Here is a 19,737-nt window from a genome sequence, read left to right as displayed (position 1 = left end):
CATGTCCATGGTGGACACCGGCAGTGAAAATTCAAGTGCAGGAAGGAAATTAAAGTAACAGAGTTGACATCCATTTAGTGTGCGCCATTCACAGATACGTATTCAAATGCGTTTTTACCGTGGGCAGTGCAGAAATCCCATCTCATCTCATTTATGAACAGATTATGTGTGACCATATGGTCACCCTTGGCCTGTATAAATCCCCAGATTTGATTAGTTGCTGGCTTACGGATCTTTCAAAAATGAAAAACTGTGGCACCTTTGCAGATTAGTGTGCCCTTTTCCCTCTTCCAATTCAACTAAGAAGAAAATGCTGTATGTGTAAATTCATTTAAAATAAGGGCAGCGTTAATTTAATATATTTTATATACAGTGCAACTTAGTAGTGGTTGGTGTTACATTTCCACTCAAAGGAATATCAAAGTAAAAAAAAAAATGGAAAGAAACTAAGAATGCTTTTTTTTTCCAAGAGCAAAACTTCATACATTATCTGGTATTGAGAAAAGAAAAGAGATAGGAACTCTTTTTGGCAGGTATCTCCATTAGATTGTGAAGTTTAAGGTCACCACATAGCATAGCAGATGGGCTCATGGACAACAGCAGCACCAAAAAACAGACAAAGAAGCGATTGGTGGGGCCAAGCAATGAGGCACCGAGGCTGCAACTTTAGGGGTGTTCACACGGCAACTTTTACTCCGGTGTAGCACCGGGGCTGCCCCGGTAGAGCGTTCACACGGTACAAAGTTATACCGGTGTAGCCCTTGAAAGCTGCTTAAACTGGTGCAAATCTAACCCTGCTCGGGAGGTGGTTTAAGAAATTTACTCCGGAGTAAATGCTAGTTTGCGGGGCAGCACCGATATAAAATGGGACGTCTGAACGCTACAGGGGTAGACTCGCTACGCGTGAGGAGAGTTGATTACATACGGGCATTGCATAATTTGCATCCTGGTATTTTGCGCTTCCAAAATGGTGAATATCAACAACAACAGAACTGCGTGTCTTCCAGTGTTGCCAGATTGGGCAGTTTTAAGTGCATTTTGGCGGATTTGAACATATTTTGGGCTGGAAAACGTCAGCAGTATCTGGCAACACTGGTGTCTTCATCCACATTGTTTTCCCGGCGCTTGGTGATGCCATGACAACCGGGAAAAGGAAGTACATTTTCACGCATGCGCATATTTCATTTCCGCATTATTACTATCGTATGGCACGGTCGCAAAAACTGCCGTATGAACGCAAGTGGGGCTGCACTGGTGCTAACACGCTTCTCTCTAGTAAGCAGGTTTGTGACGTGTGAACGCTCCACAAAATTTACACCGGTGTAAGATATATCGCAACAAAATACATCGGTGCAGCATCGATGCAAATATGTGCTGTGTGAACACCCCTAATGGCTATTTCATCACCACATACTAGCATTACATCACATACCTGTGAAATCCGAGCCACACTGTCTGATCGACAGTATAATAAATTAATAATAATACATTTTATTTATAAGCGCCTTTTAAGATACCCAAGTACACTGTAAAATTAAAATGCCAGGACAAAAGTACACAGCACACAACAATAGACAAACACTAAGGCCCTGTCCACACGGCAACGGATTCAGGTGACTCCGATACAATTGCTTATCGTTTAGGCCTGGCATCCACACGGCACCGGTGTTTTGGGTGCCCAAAACGCAATCTTTTTGAGAACGGGTTCCAGAGTGGAAAGATCTGGCAACGTTGCCGTTGTGAAGTCGTCTGGATGAGTAGAACGGATTTGTTTACGATGACGTCACAACCACATGACTGTGAGTGCTTCATGCTGGGTAGAAGTGTAACGAACTCGATGCGAGTTGTCAACAAATCCTATAACTTGGTTCATGAAACGTGCTTACAAAATATTTTCACTGTGAATATTTATTGTGTAATGGTGCAAAGTGAGAGAGAGAGAGAGAGAGAGAGAGAGAGAGAGAGAGAGACTCAATCCCGCCAGCAAAAATAGGGAAAAAAAAGGAGCGATCTCACCTCTTCAGATGTGAGTTTAAGTCCTACAATACATTCCTCAAAAAGGGCATAGAAGAGCAAATTAATCCATCAACGTGTAGCATTCAATTTATTCCGGACCATTAAAGACGCCGCCTTCCGCGTGGAATCATACGTCATCCTCGCCGCCATATTGGATAGGTCAAAGCGGAGAATAAAGATTCATGTGCTGCGTTTAACTGTACCAACAGGTTTACCGTCCAAACGAGATCATATGGGATTACCTTTCACAGGTGAGAAACAACAAATTAATCCATCAACATGTAGCATTCAATTTATTCCGGACCATTAAAGACGCCGCCTTCCGCGTAGAATCATACGTCATCCTCGCCGCCATATTGGATAGGTCAAAGCGGAGAATAAAGATTAGCTGCGTTTAACTGTACCAACAGGTTTGCCGTCCAAACGAGATCACATGGGATTACCTTTCACAGGTGAGACTGGAAAAATACTATTCATTGTATTTGGTCATTATAATGTAATTTTCCGAACAGATTTTCCTGACTTTGTGGCTAATATGAAGTCTCGCGCATAATAGTTTATGCGCATGCGTCCTTACTTCTTCTATTGTTCTGGTGTCTCCGAAGGGACCGTCTTACAGCGCCCCTAGAGGTGTGGCATGTGTATTGCATTGTTTTCAGCAAGCGTTGCGTTGCCATATGGACCTGATATTTTACTGATCGTTGCCCATTTGGACGCGATATATTTTTAAATAACATCTCGTTGCCGTTGTCCTGTGGATGTAGCCTATGAGCACTGTTCACGCAATGAAAACAGATACACAGACAGAACTAAATAAATAATAGTTAAAAAAAATTAAGAAAGGTACCAAAGAGCACCACAAAGGAAGAGCAACACAAAGAGAGTGGACAGTACAAGGTAAAAGGGAGTAAACTATGGGATATGGAAAAGGCAATGGGAGCAGTTAAGAGGCAATGGGGAAAGCCATTCTGAAGAGATGTGTTTTCACCAGAGTTCTGAAAGTGGATAGTGTTGTGCATTGGCGCAGTGCTAGTGGAAGGGCATTCCAAAGTTTAGGCCCAGCCACACTGAAGGCCTGGTCACCCATGGAGCGAAGCTGAGAGAGGGGGATAGCTAGTAGATGGGCATCAGTGGAGCGCAGGGTGCGAGATGGTCTGTATGGAGTTAGGAGATTTGATAGATAGGAAGGGGCCAGGTTATGGACCGATTTGTAAACAAGTAGAATATTGGATGCGGTACTGGACTGAGAGCCAGTGTATTTGCTGGAGGATGGGAGTGATGCGATCCCATGATCTGGTACGGGTGAGCACCCTTGCAGCAGAGTTTTGGACATACTGTAGCCGGTTAATTCTCTTCGCTGAGACTCCAAAGAGCAGGGCGTTACAGTCATCTAACCTGGAAGTAATAAATGCATGGGTGAGTGTCTCAGCAGCCGATAAGATGAGAGAGGAACGAAGTTTGGAGATGTTTTTAAGATGGAAGAAGGCTGTTTTGGTAATATTTTTGATATGAGAGTCAAAGGAGAGTGTAGAATCAACTATGACTCCTAGGTTTTTTATTGGGCAGGGGAAATAGAAACAGGGTCTGTCTGTCTGTCTGTCCATCTGTCTGTCTGGTCACGTTTTCATTTCCGAGCCATATCTTTAAAACTACTGAAGATATCTTCATGAAACTTTGTATACATATCAAGCAACATGTGAACTGGTGCCTTTTGCTATTTTGGATTTTTGAAAAAAAAAGTTTTCAAATTTTTACATACAAAATATATTTTGACTTAGTTTCTAAGAGCAATGTTCGTTTCCGGAGCATATATCCAAAACTATTCATGATATGGATTTGAAACTTGGTATACATGTTAACAAGGTGATGTAGATGTGCCTTTTCATACTAAGAAATTTGAGAAATTAAAATTTTTAATGTTTCCATGGAAACAATTTCAGACTTAGTTTCTCAGGGTAGTCTTAGGGGTAGGTTTTGTTTCCGGAGCAGAACTTGAAAACTATGAGAGGTATGGTCTTGAAAGTTGGTATATGTGTTGATTAAGTAATGTATATGTGCCTTTTGATACTAAGAAATGCGAGAAATTTTCATTTTTAGCTCACCTGGACCAAAGGTGGCGGCACGGTGGTGTAGTGGTTAGCGCTGTCGCCTCACAGCAAAAAGGTCTGGGTTCGAGCCCCGTGGCCAGCGAGGGCCTTTCTGTGTGGAGTTTGCATGTTCTCCCCGTGTCTGCGTGGGTTTCCTCCGGGTGCTCCGGTTTCCCCCACAGTCCAAAGACATGCAGGTTAGGTTAACTGGTGACTCTAAATTGACCGTAGGTGTGAATGTGAGTGTGAATCTGTGTGTCAGCCCTGTGATGTCCAGGGTGTACCCCGCCTTTCGCCTGTAGTCAGCTGGGATAGGCTCCAGCTTGCCTGCAACCCTGTAGAACAGGATAAAGCGGCTAGAGATAATGAGATGAGATGAGATGGACCAAAGGTCCGGTGGGTTTATGCCATGGGCTGCTGAGGTCAGTGTAAAGAGGTAGGGTTGGTTTCCTGCAGCAGAACTTGAAAAATGTGACAAATAATATCTTGAAACTTGGTATATAGTTGGTATATAGCAGGGGTCGGCAACCCTAGGCATGCGTGCCACAACTGGCACGCCGAGGAATTTCCAGTGGCACAATTACGATGATACACAAACCTAATTATTCAACACATTAAAAATGTTCAAACGTCATCTTGAACTGTCATTGGCTGTTGCATGGCGAGCCTGCTCTTTTAGCATGACTACACAACAATATAGCACCCCCCTCCCAGTGTTGCCAGATACTGCTGACGTTTTCCAGCCCAAAATATGTTCAAAACCCGCCAAAATGAACTTAAAACCGGCCAATCTGGCAACACTGTCCCCTCCCCATATTTCTCACGAGATGGGCCCACTTGATGCAGCAGTTGCGCTAAGATGGCAAAGAAGCCGACAGTTCGGGCTTTCCTCTCCTCGTGGACCAAAGAATATGGGTTCGTTTCTCAGAGGGACTGTGCTGTGTGCAAGTTGTGTTTTCAAAGTGTTGTGTGTTGAACATCCAGTGTTAAACGTCATTTCGAGGCAAAGCACAAAAAGACTTTCAAAGATCAGGCAGATAGGGACGAATCAATCTCACGCGCAGTGTGCGGATATGGGAAGCAAGCCCACACTTTAAAAGTCTTTGCCTCAGCTAAAAACAATGCCACTGAAGCTAGCTATATAATTTCTCACTCTATAGCTAAACATGGAAAGCCATTCACAGACGGTGAATACATTAAGGAGGCCTTTCTCTCCAGCTCGGATAGTCTTTTTGAGGGGCTGCCAAATAAAGAAACAATAAAATCAAGAATAAAAGACATGCCCGTATCAGCCAGAACTGTTGAGCGACGAATTGGTGAAATGGCCGAAAACGTAAGGGTGCAGCAAACAACTGGCATAAAAGATGCAGCGGTATTTAGCATTGCGCTTGACGAAAGCGTAGATGTGAATGATGTGGCGCGTTTGGCAGTGACGGCAAGCTATTGTGATGTGACTGTGAGAGAGGAGTTCTGCTGTTTAAAGCCAATGAATCCTGCTGGGCATCTTTACCCGAAAAGTTCAACTGTCTTCGCAATATCGCACTGGCTTTATTGTCAGTGTTTGGATCAACATATCTGTGTGAACAGATATTTTCGCACATGAAGAATGTATTTTGCCCCTCCCGAAGTCGTCTAACAACGGGCTATTCGGAAGCATGCGTCCAACTCAAAGTGACCAATTACCATCCCCACATCTCGGAGCTAAGGAAGGGGAAGCAGGGCCAGGGATCACATTGACGGATAGGCAAAACATTTATTTTGTAACAAGGCTACTTCAAATTTGCAGTTTATTGTTAAGCCACTTTATGTAGACTACTTGTTAATGTTCTCTGACACTCATTATTTACATTTTTTTCTGTAGTTTTATTATTCATCAGTTCCATTTCCATTAGGCTGCTACGTCTTTATTGTGAATAACTTGGGCCTGTTACCTACTGAAAGATTTTGGATGTTATTTTGTGAATTTGTATAAGCTGCGGGCGGCACGGTGGTGTAGTGGTTAGCGCTGTCGCCTCACAGCAAGAAGGTCCTGGGTTCGAGCCCCGGGGCCGGCGAGGGCCTTTCTGTGCGGAGTTTGCATGTTCTCCCCGTGTCCGTGTGGGTTTCCTCCGGGTGCTCCGGTTTCCCCCACAGTCCAAAGACATGCAGGTTAGGTTAACTGGTGACTCTAAATTGACCGTAGGTGTGAATGTGAGTGTGAATGGTTGTCTGTGTCTATGTGTCAGCCCTGTGATGACCTGGCGACTTGTCCATGGTGTACCCCGCCTTTCGCCCGTAGTCAGCTGGGATAGGCTCCAGCTTGCCTGCGACCCTGTAGAAGGATAAAGCGGCTAGAGATAATGAATGAATGAATGAATGAATGTATAAGCTGCTTGCAATGTTGTTATCCAATGTGTGTGTGTGTGGGGGGGGTGTTCTTAAACCTTGTGTGTGAGGTTAATGGCATAAAACAAGTGCAATGGTGTTTTACATTTGCTCAATGCATTAAATACCCATATCCATCTAAAATGTGTGGTGTCTAATTACACATAGTTAACAAGACCTATTTGAATGGCACACTAACTAACAAGAAAATTTCTAATTGGCACTACATGGCAAAAAGGTTGCCGACCCCTGGTATATAGGGTGGGGGATATAGATGAGTCTGTCTTCTTGTTACTTCAGCAGAGGTAGTGGTGAAATAACCAGGGATGGATAATTGTAAATGTGCCAGTTTGTGTAGGATATCAGGGGTGGATATGAGAATGGCTTCTGTCTTATCTTGATTAAGCTTAAGAAAATTATGGGTCATCCAGCTATTGATAGCATTGAGACAATCAACCAGGTTGGAGGGTGGTAGGGTATGAGAGGGCTTAGTATAGATGTAAATTTGAGCATCGTCAGCATAGCAGTGGAAGTATAGGCCACGTTGGCGTAATGTGCTGCCAAGGGGGAGGTTGCAAATAATGAAAAGTAAAGGTCCTAGGACAGAGCCCTGAGGAACACCATGGGAGAGGGGTAAACTGGGGGACCTAAAATTACTGATAGAAACAAACTGTTCTCTTGCTGTAAGGTATGATTTAAACCAGGAAATTTGTGTGCCAGTGATGCCAAGTAATGATTCCAGACAGGATAAGAGGTAGTTGTGACAGACAGCATCGAAGGCAGCTGTAAGGTCAAATAAAATGAGAATGCTTACATGGCCTGTGTCAGCAGCTAGGAGTAGGTCATTTACTATATTGGAATATAATTACACAACACTTTCAAAAGATGCGAATCTGTTCATGATTACTTTTGAACAGTCATTAACTTGATTGCTGAAAACATTTGATTCTGTTTGAGTGGCACATTTTAATGCATGATGTTCAGTGAAATCACATGGTCATTTATCACCTGGCCATGACAACATCGTTTAAGCTATCAAAAGTTCCTTCACAGTTTTACATCACGGATATCAAATTTGGTATGGATCTGCAGAACCCTCTAGGAGGAGTATTAAAAATGGCTTCATAACACACTTCCTGTTTGCACAGCATGACGTTAATTGATTGCCTTGCCATGGCAATATTGTTAAATATATTTTTTTAAATCTTTTGCAATTCAACACTTTGGATATCTTGATGAATGAAATTGGGGTTGAATCTGACGAACGCTGCTGGAGGAATATGTGGAGGTGGAGTTTGGTTCCTGTGAATATGTGCAAAATGTACAACAGCTCCTTGCTGGGCAGAGATAATGGGCTGAAGATGATGATGATGATTGTGAAATTTGTCTGTTGTAAGAAGCATCATATGCCGACTAAACCTGGTGCATGTGCATGAAACTGGAGGCCCATAAATAAGAAAAATGTCAAAGGGGGCGTTAGTGAGCATCTGGGCCACGCCCAGATCCAAGCTTTTTCCAGAACTTGATGACCACAATTTCTTGTGTTTGTACCAAGTTTTGTGAGTTTATTCATGCAGAGCATCTCAAAAATGGTCAAAATGATATTGAATAACAAGACCATCAATGACGGCGTAGCTCACTCTGGCCTTGTCTTGTCCAGAAGGAACGATCTAAAGTGGGCCACCTTGTGCAATAAATGTTGCAAGCTATATACACTATATGCAAGCTATATATAGGAATGCCTACCTATTTGCCAGAAAGAATCCAAAACGGCGAGGAATTGACTGAGAAAAAGCGATTTTTGTTGAACTGCTCATTAAGGCTTAATTAGTCCATAACTTCATTAATAATTGTAATGAAGCAAATCTGGGTAGAAGTTATATGCACCTTAGGTACCCCTACCTTCATGCCAGAAAGAATCAAAATCGGTGAAGAATTGAGGGGGAAGAAGCGACTTGTGTGGAAACAGCTCATTTGGGACTGATTAATTACTCCATATCTTCATTAGTAATTGCAGTTATGCGAATTTGAATACAAGCTATATGCACCCCAAGCATACCTGCCTTCCTGCCAAAAAGAATAAAAATTGGTGAAGAACTGAAAGAGAATAAATGATTTTTGTATGTGGACGATACTGGACGGACGACGGACAACACATGATGGCGTAAGGTCATCGCCTATTGGCCAGATGAGCTAATAATGAACAGGACAAAAACAAAAGGCTTGCACTTCTGGGCTTTTGGTGCTTGGACCCTAACTATTGCACATGAAAACACAAAACTAATTCATATGAAACCGTGATCAGTTAAAAACAAGCAAGGAAAAGCAAGGACTTACCTTTGGAGGTCTGGCCAATCCAAGCCTCAGCATCTGAGGTGACATCAGCGACTGGGCCGATCAGGGTTTTTGTGTCAAAGGCCGTACCATCTTCTTCTTGTCCATTCAGGAACAAGCTCATACTTGTTTTATGTACCTAAAATCCAACAGGAATGAACGTCACTAAAATTCCACACAAGTCTAGTCATAAAGTCCACATTAGCATTTACAACCCCGATTCCAAAAAAGTTGGGACAAAGTACAAATTGTAAATAAAAACGGAATGCAATAATTTACAAATCTCAAAAACTGATATTGTATTCACAGTAGAACATAGACAACATATCAAATGTCGAAAGTGAGACCTTTTGAAATTTCATGCCAAATATTGGCTCATTTGAAATTTCATGACAGCAACACATCTCAAAAAAGTTGGGACAGGGGCAATAAGAGGCTGGAAAAGTTAAAGGTACAAAAAAGAAACAGCTGGAGGACCAAATTGCAACTCATTAGGTCAATTGGCAATAGGTCATTAACATGACTGAGTATAAAAAGAGCATCTTGGAGTGGCAGCGGCTCTCAGAAGTAAAGATGGGAAGAGGATCACCAATCCCCCTAATTCTGCGCCGACAAATAGTGGAGCAATATCAGAAAGGAGTTCGACAGTGTAAAATTGCAAAGAGTTTGAACATATCATCATCTACAGTGCATAATATCATCAAAAGATTCAGAGAATCTGGAAGAATCTCTGTGCGTAAGGGTCAAGGCCGGAAAACCATACTGGGTGCCCGTGATCTTCGGGCCCTTAGACGGCACTGCATCACATACAGGCATGCTTCTGTATTGGAAATCACAAAATGGGCTCAGGAATATTTCCAGAGAACATTATCTGTGAACACAATTCACCATGCCATCTGACGTTGCCAGCTAAAACTCTATAGTTCAAAGAAGCAGCCGTATCTAAACATGATCCAGAAGCGCAGACGTCTTCTCTGGGCCAAGGCTCATTTAAAATGGACTGTGGCAAAGTGGAAAACTGTTCTGTGGTCAGACAAATCAAAATTTGAAGTTCTTTATGGAAATCAGGGACGCCGTGTCATTCGGACTAAAGAGGAGAAGGACGACCCAAGTTGTTATCAGCGCTCAGTTCAAAAGCCTGCATCTCTGATGGTATGGGGTTGCATTAGTGCGTGTGGCATGGGCAGCTTACACATCTGGAAAGACACCATCAATGCTGAAAGGTATATCCAGGTTCTAGAGCAACATATGCTCCCATCCAGACGACGTCTCTTTCAGGGAAGACCTTGCATTTTCCAACATGACAATGCCAAACCACATACTGCATCAATTAGAGTATCATGGCTATGTAGAAGAAGGGTCCGGGTACTGAACTGGCCAGCCTGCAGTCCAGATCTTTCACCCATAGAAAACATTTGGCGCATCATAAAATGGAAGATATGACAAAAAAGACCTAAGACAGTTGAGCAACTAGAATCCTACATAAGACAAGAATGGGTTAACATTCCTATCCCTAAACTTGAGCAACTTGTCTCCTCAGTCCCCAGACGTTTACAGACTGTTGTAAAGAGAAAAGGGGATGTCTCACAGTGGTAAACATGGCCTTGTCCCAACTTTTTTGAGATGTGTTGTTGTCATGAAATTTAAAATCACCTAATTTTTCTCTTTAAATAATACATTTTCTCAGTTTAAACATTTGATATGTCATCTATGTTCTATTCTGAATAAAATATGGAATTTTGAAACTTCCACATCATTGCATTCCGTTTTTATTTACAATTTGTACTTTGTCCCAACTTTTTTGGAATCAGGGTTGTAGTACGGGGCAACAAAATGTAAATTTTCCTGCTCATTTCCTGCTCTAAACCTGCCAGCGCTATTTTGCAGTTGTGCTTTGCTGTGCCACTAAAAAAAAAAAAAACGCTGGATACTGGGCTTCAGGAGTTCCCATGAAACCTTTAAAATGAAAAAAGTCCTATAAAGTTTTTTGCCTTTGCCTGGTGACTGTGTGCCACTCTTCTCCGATAAAGAGCTCTCCTATCACATTCACATTTGTATGTTCACAGCTTCCTTCCCAAAAAAAAGAAAAAAAAAGTTGAAAAGGTGGATGGAAGTGAAGCAAAATTCCTGGAGGATGAAGGAAGCGCGAGACAACTAGCTGCCTCGAGGATCCTTAAGCCGTGCTCTTTCATGATGACTGATTGAAGACTGGTGAGAGGCCGTTCTCAAAATCTCAAACCGGCCCGATGACTCGCTTCTTAAGATCTGAAGCCCACGTCAGAGTGATGTAAATGAAGTCTGAAGTGCTTCCATCTATTTAGCGCCAATGAAGGCTTTTGAAACGGGGTTCGGAGCTAAAACAGTTCTGCTGTATTGGGTTCAGATTGTATTTCTTTTCTTTGTTTTTATTTCATCTCTACAGTGAGACAGAACTTATTATTGCACTCTTTAACTCCCAAATGGTGTTATTTATCCGTCTCCTCCATCACACTTGGACAAAACCTGCTTCTTGTGTTTATGGTACAGTGCTCAGAGTATCAACTGATGCAAAATACTGATCCAATGCGCACTTCCTGTTAGTAACTCAGTAACTCCTCTCCTCAGAGGCATGTTTTCTAAACATATGATCTGTCGACATCCAGAACATCTCCAGAGATCAGATCCTGATCCAGCACTTCACACTAGAACTAAACTGGAAAACAGAATGAGGGTATAAAACATCTCCAATAATGGATTCATGGAACAATGCTGCAAACTTTCCCATTAAACAATCAACAACTGACATCAGCATGTTGTTCCAAAGTGTAGAGGAGGAGAAGAGACAGATTTCTGGCCCCTGGTTACCTCGCCCACAACGGAGTAAGCGGTGTGAGCTATTGTAATCAGTGCGGTTTGTTTGTGTGTCTGTCTGTTAACAATCTAGCATCTAGACGGTTGCACTGATTGACTTCAAATTTTCAGTGTAGGTGGGCAATGGTCTGTAGATTACCTGATTAAATTTTGGGTGTAATCAGGTCAAGGTGAAGGTCAAGGTCACCGGAAAGGTCAACCTTTCATTCAAAAATAACATATTTTCCATTATACCTCAAAAACGGTTGCCGATAGACAGATGTTTACTATTATGAACATATAGGAACTCCCATATGGCCTTTCATTTGGCACCATGATCTTTGACCTTGAGTGACCTTAAAAGGTCAAACTCAAGGTCACAGATTTTTAGAGGGATGTAACTTGAAAATGGTTGATGGTAGACCGATATTTACAATTATCAACTTATAGGAAGTGCCATATGGGCTTTCATTTGGCACCATGATCTTTGATCTTGAGTGACCCTGAAAGGTCAAACTGAAGGTCATGGGTTTTCAAAGGGCTATAACTTTAGAATGGTTCATGATAACCAGACGTTTACCATTATCAACATATAAGGAGCCCCATATGGGCTTTCAGTTGCCACCATGACCTTTGACCTTGAATGACTTTGAAATGTCAAACTCAAGGTCATGGATTTTCAAAGGATTATAGCCCGACAGCTGATGATTGAGGAATATTACCATTATAGGTATGAAATAAGTGCTGCCGGGTGAGGTTTGTTTTGCCTGGCAACACTTGTTGGTTTATATATATCAGTTGTGGTCAGAAGTTTGCATACAATGACATGACTGTCATTTTGGATATGAATGTCATGGCAATATTTGGGCTTTCAGTAATTTCTTTGAACTGTTCTTTTTCTGTGGCAGAATGATTGCATGATGTATGCTTCATTCTGTCTGTGGCAGAAAGAAGCATACATCTTTCATAAAAAAAAAAAAACAAATTTGGTGCACAAGTTGTAATTTCCTTTGAGTTTTCTGAAATCAACAAGGTCAAAACTATACATACAGGGTCAAAAATTTACATACACTCACTTAGATTATTAATTCAGAGGTGCTGAAACTTCCAAAATGTCTCTTCTCTTGTCAAGGCCGAGGACTCTTAACTTCCTGTTAGTGATCATGATTGACTACAGCTGGTAGCTTCTCTGTGCCTTCATAAAAAGGGTTTGTTTACAGCACTCATTGGATTGGCCAACACACAATACAATTGGAAAGTGCAGATCTAAGAAAGAGGATCGCAGATATACACAAGTCCGGAATGTCTCTCGGAGCCATTTCTAAACAACTGCAAATTCCAAGATCAGTTCAAACAATTGTATGTAAGTTACTGGGAGGTGTAGTCACTTTGCCAAGCCACTTTGCTTCAAGAAAACCCAAAGTGTCACCCTTAGCTGAAAGGAAATTGGTTTGGATGGTCAGGAACCACCATGACACAGCCCTGTCATGAACTAGAAGCTGATGGATCACTGTCTACAGTTCAGTGAGTTTTACATCACTATGGACTAAGAGGCTGCTATCCAAGAAATCACCCCCTGCTCCAAAACTGACATCATCTAGCTTAACTAATGTTTGAAGCTGACCACATGGACAAAAGAAAAAGCCTTCTAGAGGATAGCTGTATGGTTAGATGAGACAAAGATTGAGTTGTTTGGCCACAATGACCACCATGTACAGAGGGACACTGTACCAGCTGGTGGTGGTGGTAGGATCATCATGCTCTGGGGCTGTTTTGCAGCCAGTGGAACTGGTTCACTGCACAAAGTGGATGGAATAATGAAGAAGGAGGACTACCTTAGAATTCTTCAGCATAAACCATCAGAAACTTGAATACGACTTGGGACTTGGAAGTGACAACAGGACAATGAGCCGAAACACACATCAGAGCTGGTTGTGGAGGATAAAGCAGGCTAACATTAAGCTTAAAACAAATCCTGACTTCAACCCTATTGAAAATATATGGACCGTGCTTATAAGTCGAGTCCATGCTAAGAAAAAAAATTTAATTGAACTCTACCAATTCTACCATGAAGAGTCGTGAAATATCCAACTAGAATTCTGCCAGAAGCTTGTTCATGGTAAACAAAAGTGTTTGGCCAAGGTGAATCTTGTGAAGAGACATTTTACCCAGATATTAGGTGTGCTGTATGTATATTTTTGACCCTGTAAGTACAATTTTCACCCTGTGTTGATTTCAGAAAACCCAAATAAAAAATTAAAACTTCTGCACCAAATTCTAGTGTTTTTTTTATTAAAGATGTATGCTGTACAATCATTCTGCCACAGAAAAAGAACAGTTCAAAGAAATTATTGAAAGCCCAAATATTGCCATGACATTCATATCCAATATGATATTCATGTCACTGTATGTAAACTTCTGACCACAACTGTATATTATATATAAAATATACTGTAGTACACATCACCGATTGTTTCTTTTGTATGTATGCGAGTGTGTGTGTGTGTGTGCCCTATTTAGAATGTTTCCCGACAAGAAAAAGCCTGTGTGGAGATCACTTCAGCACTGCAGGAGATTATTAACCAGCCATTCTCTGGAGCTTTTAGCAACTTCATAATCAGCAGGTGCTGACATCTTAAAAGCTGCTCTCAGCTTTCAAACCCAAGCAGGCATATTTGGTGTGCGCAGAGAATTACCCGAATTCACAACAAATTTATGTGATTGCGTTTATGAGACTGAGCGCTGTGGAGTCAGGTATCCAGCCAGCATCAGAGCACGAATACCTGCTGAAAGCCACTCAACTCACTGTACGACAGTCAAAACAATTCTGTTCTAGACAACTCTTATAAATACAAGTGTAACAACAAAAACTCAAAAGATGAGGAAAATGGGGTGCACAAGGGCAGGAGTAATTCCTCCAAAAAATGTCAACGATCACCATTTCACCATAAAGGCCATTTGGGATTAGGAAGCTTGACTCTCAAACCTCATGCTAACTGAATTCCACCAGCTTGCGTTAGTATTAACTTCGCGTTCAGGGTTGAAAATTTCCGTCACAGTGCCCTCGCTATTTCTAAGCCATTCTCGTTTTCTTTGCATGGTGGTGAATGAGGACTCGAGGTTAAAGAACAGATGACATGTCGGTACAGCGTACATGCTGCGTCATTACCTTTCCCAACAAAGCACTCTGCTGAGAAACGCTATCAGCTGACATTCAAACAGACCGAAATTCCATCTTACCTAAAAAAAAAAAATCCTTTATTTGTTCCATTAGGGAAAGTGAAATGTTAAAGCTCTCATTGCACCTTCAGCTTTTAAACATTAAAAATATAAAACGAGATTTTCTTTAACATCGTCGTACTGCTGTATGTCTGTTGAAATAAAAATAAAGGCTCACTGTGTATCAGGACTGCAGCAAACACACACACACACCGGCCACTTTAATAGGAACTTGTTGATTCTAAGATCGTTGTTCTTGGCTGCAGGACTGGAACCCAATGTGGTCTTCGGTTCTGCTGTTGCATGTTGAGATGCTTTTCTGCTCACCACAGTTGTAAAGAGTGATTATATGAGTTACTATATCCTTCCTGGCAAAAAAAAAAATCCCAAACCAATATGTGTAAACTCTAGAGACTGTTGTGTCTGGGCTGCCAACTCTCACGCAATGAGCGTGAGACACACGCATTTGATTGTCTTCACACGCTCACACGCCATACCTCCAATTTCTCATGCTAGAAAAAAAATCTAGTTTATCTATCTAATCTAGGCTACCCATTGTGTCGCGCCAACCACTTGCGATTGATCAATTACGCTTTACGCACGGCTAAACAGGCAGAGAGGTGTTCCGTTCTGTACACACTCCCCTATGGTAGGTGGCGCATCTAATGATGCTGCACTCGCCGGAAGTTGGATAATTGCCTACCGTCAATTTAGAGGAAGAGGAGAGAGAAGAAGGTATCCGAGTTGAAGACGGGTGTCTCAGACAGGTTTGTACATATGCACGCCAATGTGTGGTGTTACTGGCGTAATTATGAACTTATATAAAGTTTCTTAATCGTTTTAGCCTATAAGTGCTGTGAGAATATTTAATGCCATATCGAGAGCTGTGTACTAGGCATGCTAAATCATTATAGGCCTCCTGCCATGCCACAGCCTCTATCTTCCCCAACAAGCAGCACGGGAGAGCACCTCCTTAGCACATGGTTATTAAGGCGCATTTTTAGTTTGTTTATTGTATGTTATCATACTTTATGACTTTATTTGAAGCCATACTGGAAATGTTGTAAAATAAAGCAAGTAAGAGATAATATTACAAATGCAAGAGGAGCCATTAGCCACCATACCTATTGTTTATTTACAGGGTATTTATTTTTAATTATTTATGATTTATGTAATTGCTCAGTTAAAGTAAATAAAGCATGGTCACCTGTAATATCAAAGAACTTGAACTTGTGAATAATTAAAAAAAAAAGACAGAGAACAATATACTGAGGAGACAGGGTTTCAAAGAGGGCAAGACAGGTAGAGAATATTTGTCAGATAACAGGCCCTGACGAATGCTCTATTACTAATAAGAAACATAGATAAGAAATAAATTAATAAGAAATATATTAATATAGCTTATTTAAGTATGACCAAAATTTTTAAGCCCAACTTTGTGTGCACATTCCCACCTATGGCCAAGGTTCAGCTTTTTGTGTTTCAATACTGTTCAAACTTAATCATTTTAATGTTTCTTGTTGCACATGCACATTTTGCTTACTGTTTAAGCATTTTATTTGTTCTTTTGCTGTTGATATTTTTCCCCATGCCAATCTTCTGCTGAACCCAGTGGTGGGGAAAGCCCTTAAATGCATAATGAATAGTCAGTGAGGGACAATCTTATTTTTTGCAACAGTTATTAAAAACTTAACATTTAGTTTCAATTCAGAAGGTGTTTAGGCTTAGCTGATGAAATATTTTCAAACATGAACTTGCCTTTAAATCTGAAACACAGGTCTATAGGGCTACAGGAACATTGGCAGTCATCTGTAGTTTTCTAGTGTGGGGGCTTTTAAGCCAAAACTTGGTGCTTTTGTTGGCCACAAGCTGAAGGCCTGGCAAGTCAGGGTGTGTAAGAATGTACGTATGGCACAGCAGGCCACTCCAAAAATCCACCAGAATGCAGGAACATCTACTAAATCCAAAATCTCAAACCCCCCCCCCCCCCCCCCCCCCCCCCCCCCATTGTCCATCTCCAGCTGGACAACCCACAAACAAAACACCAGAATGCAGGGGGACAAGTGAATATCAAACTGAATATAAAATTCCCACTTACTGCATGGTGTCCGGAAAAATTTTGCCATCGACCCCCCAAAAAAAAAATCTCACTCCAAGGAATTTCGAAAAGTTGGCAGCCCTGGTTGTGTGTGAAAACCTGAGGAGATCAGCAGTTTCTGAGATACTCAAACCAGTCCATCTGGCTCAAACCAACACCCATGCCACAGTGAAAGTCATACTTTGAGATCACAATTTTTCCCATTCTGATGTTTGAAGTGAACATTAATTACCTGAAACTCTTGATTTGGATCTGCATGATTTTATGCATTGTGCTGCTGTCAAGGGATTGGCTAATTAGAGAAGTGCATCAAACAGCAGGTTGCTGTATGGGTGTTCCTAATAAAGTCAGCCCTGCGATGATCTGGCGACTTGTCCAAGGTGTACCCTGCCTCTCACCCATAGTCAGCTGGGATAGGCTCCAGCTTGCCCACGACCCTGCACAGGATAACTGGTTACAGATAATGGATGGAGGGATGGATATTGTTGGTATTTTTGTATAATTTTATAATACACCAACTTGTGTTGTAGTCAAGACCATCTACCGTAAATCGAGACCAGAATGTATCAAGACTATCAAGATACCAAGACTCTGAGGGGTTGAGAGGCCAAGACCAAGGTCAAGGTAGGGCAAGACTGAGTCAAGACCAGGACCAAACCAGTGGGTGTGAAGGAGGGTGGGCGGCAGGAAATTTTACATCCGATCACAGTAATGATGTTAACAAATAAATCAGACAGCACACAGGCAGTTTAGTGAAATCCCCACACTTGTGGTCTTGACTGTTCTTGAAATAAAATCCAGAGTCCTCTATGTCTGAGACCGAGACAAGACCAAGTAAACATGTGGTCGGTTCCGAGACGAGGCCTTCATAAAATGGTCTCGAGTTCTACAGCACTAATCAACTAACCAGAAAATAAACTGCTCAATTACTCGGTTATCAAAATAATGGTTGATCTCATCCCGATTGAGCGCCTGTAGTTAAAGAATAAGGGCAGTCCAGGACACGATGTTTTACAGCTCCTGTTTGTAAATCGAATTCTGAACTCGAGGGAGAAAAAAAAGAAAAAAGCTCCAATGTCGTCAATTTTTTTTCTTATACAAGTATATCTAACTTCAAATGCCACAGCTTTATATCAAAAATGATGCTTTGCCCTTTTGACCTGGCCCATAAACCAGGGCAGAGATACAAGCCTAAAGCAGAGCTGAGGCACCTTCAGCAGCCTGAGTGACAAAGCGCTCCATGATAAAGCCCTTTCCATTTCAGCGCTGGACGAGCTGTCAGGGTGCCGAGAAATATTCCACTCCGGATGAGGGTATCAGCGCAGGCAATCCCCAGCTTTTTCAAAGCATGTTGCTGATACCTGCCGAAGCCTAACCCTTCTATCTGCGTGCACGCACGCACACACACACACACACACACACGGATGTTTTATTTACAGCTTAGCCCTGAGCCTCAGCGAGACAGACTCTTATCATTTAAATGAAGCAAAACTGTTTCCTTACTTGTAATTTGTTATATTATCCCATGTATCGGAGTGCACCGGGAATGACTCGGCCAATCATTTGAAATATAACTGTCTGGAGGAGAACGCTGTTGGAATTTCAGCGCTGATGCATGCGAGTCGGCTGGAGCTGGACGCCTCTCCTCAACATCAGCCATTACACAGCGGAGGAGGCAGCTGACGAACAGCCAATTTTCCCTTTATCACATTAGCGCAGCCATGAGAGAGACGCATTTGTTCTACTCAAGTAGGCTAAAGCTACAATTACCAATCTCATATATACATGCTTTATATCAGCCCTTCCTTCTCCCGCAATGAGGGTGGCAGCGATAAATTAACACGAGCATGACAGTTTATTTAAGAAAAGAAAATTGTCTCGGTGGCGTGGGAGAAGGCGGAAATATATAAGGCAACGTGTCAGTGCTTTTAATAAAGGTAATAACTCTTGGAAGGCTATGCTTTAAGCAGAAAGCATATCAGAGATCTATTTCTTTCCCTCTCTTCCTCACCGTGACCGAAAGGAACACGAATCGCTTTTGCTAACCAGCTTGCAAGGCTGGGCTTTTGCCTCGCTTTTCTACACACCAGTGTGTCTGTGACAAATGTCTACTCTTAGTAAAATAAGTGCTTTTTTCATAATCCCAAAGGTTCCTATAAAGGCCTGTGACTCTTTCTCACACTGATTAGAAACGTCTCTGGTGTTTGTGAGCAAGATGATGTCGTTGATGCACGATTCATACCGGTACTTTTTTTTTTGATAATTACATCAAGCATGTCCTCAGTCGTCTTAGAACACAACTCAACACGTTTATTCTTGAGCTTGAATTCATGAATCGGACTTGAGTGTAAAATAACATCTGGCTGATGGAGTACAGTGTGCATGCTACATACTGTTACTCTTGCTGTGGTCTGATAATACTGTATTATTATTTTCAATGCATCAAGAAGTCATCAGATTACTGCTAAACGAAGTGATTTCTGAAGATGGATGAATGAAAGAGTTCCTGTGTGTTCACATACATTGTCTTGCAAAAGTATTTTCATCCCCCTTGGTGTTTGTCCTGTTTTGTCACATTACAAGCTGGAATTAAAAGGGATTTTTTGGGGGGTTAGCACCATTTGATTTACACAACATGCCTACCACTTTAAGGGTGCAAACTGAACATCTTATGGAGCACCATGAAAGTCATCACTTTGGAGAGCCACTTTTTTGCTGCAATTACATCTGCAAGTCTCTTGGGGTATGTCTCTATTAACTTAGCACATCTAGCCACTGGGATTTTTGCCC

The 19,737-nt window shown here is 41.8% G+C and overlaps 1 protein-coding gene across 1 annotated transcript in view; it reads right to left on the bottom strand.

Annotated features, from left to right (window-relative positions):
• The window catches only part of ush2a (Usher syndrome 2A (autosomal recessive, mild)), a 500,620-nt gene that overhangs the window by 444,815 nt on the left and 36,068 nt on the right, over positions 1–19,737 (bottom strand). The window contains exon 3 of the mRNA XM_060934842.1: positions 8,805–8,940. Within this exon, the coding sequence (XP_060790825.1) occupies positions 8,805–8,940 (136 nt within the window). The remainder of the gene's footprint in view (positions 1–8,804; positions 8,941–19,737) is intronic.

This window comes from Neoarius graeffei, chromosome 11 (genome assembly GCF_027579695.1).
Source record: "Neoarius graeffei isolate fNeoGra1 chromosome 11, fNeoGra1.pri, whole genome shotgun sequence".
Classification (NCBI taxonomy): Eukaryota; Metazoa; Chordata; class Actinopteri; order Siluriformes; family Ariidae; genus Neoarius; species Neoarius graeffei.
The sequence above is the reverse complement of the archived record's forward strand: the minus strand, read 5'-3'. Positions and strand labels throughout refer to the sequence as shown.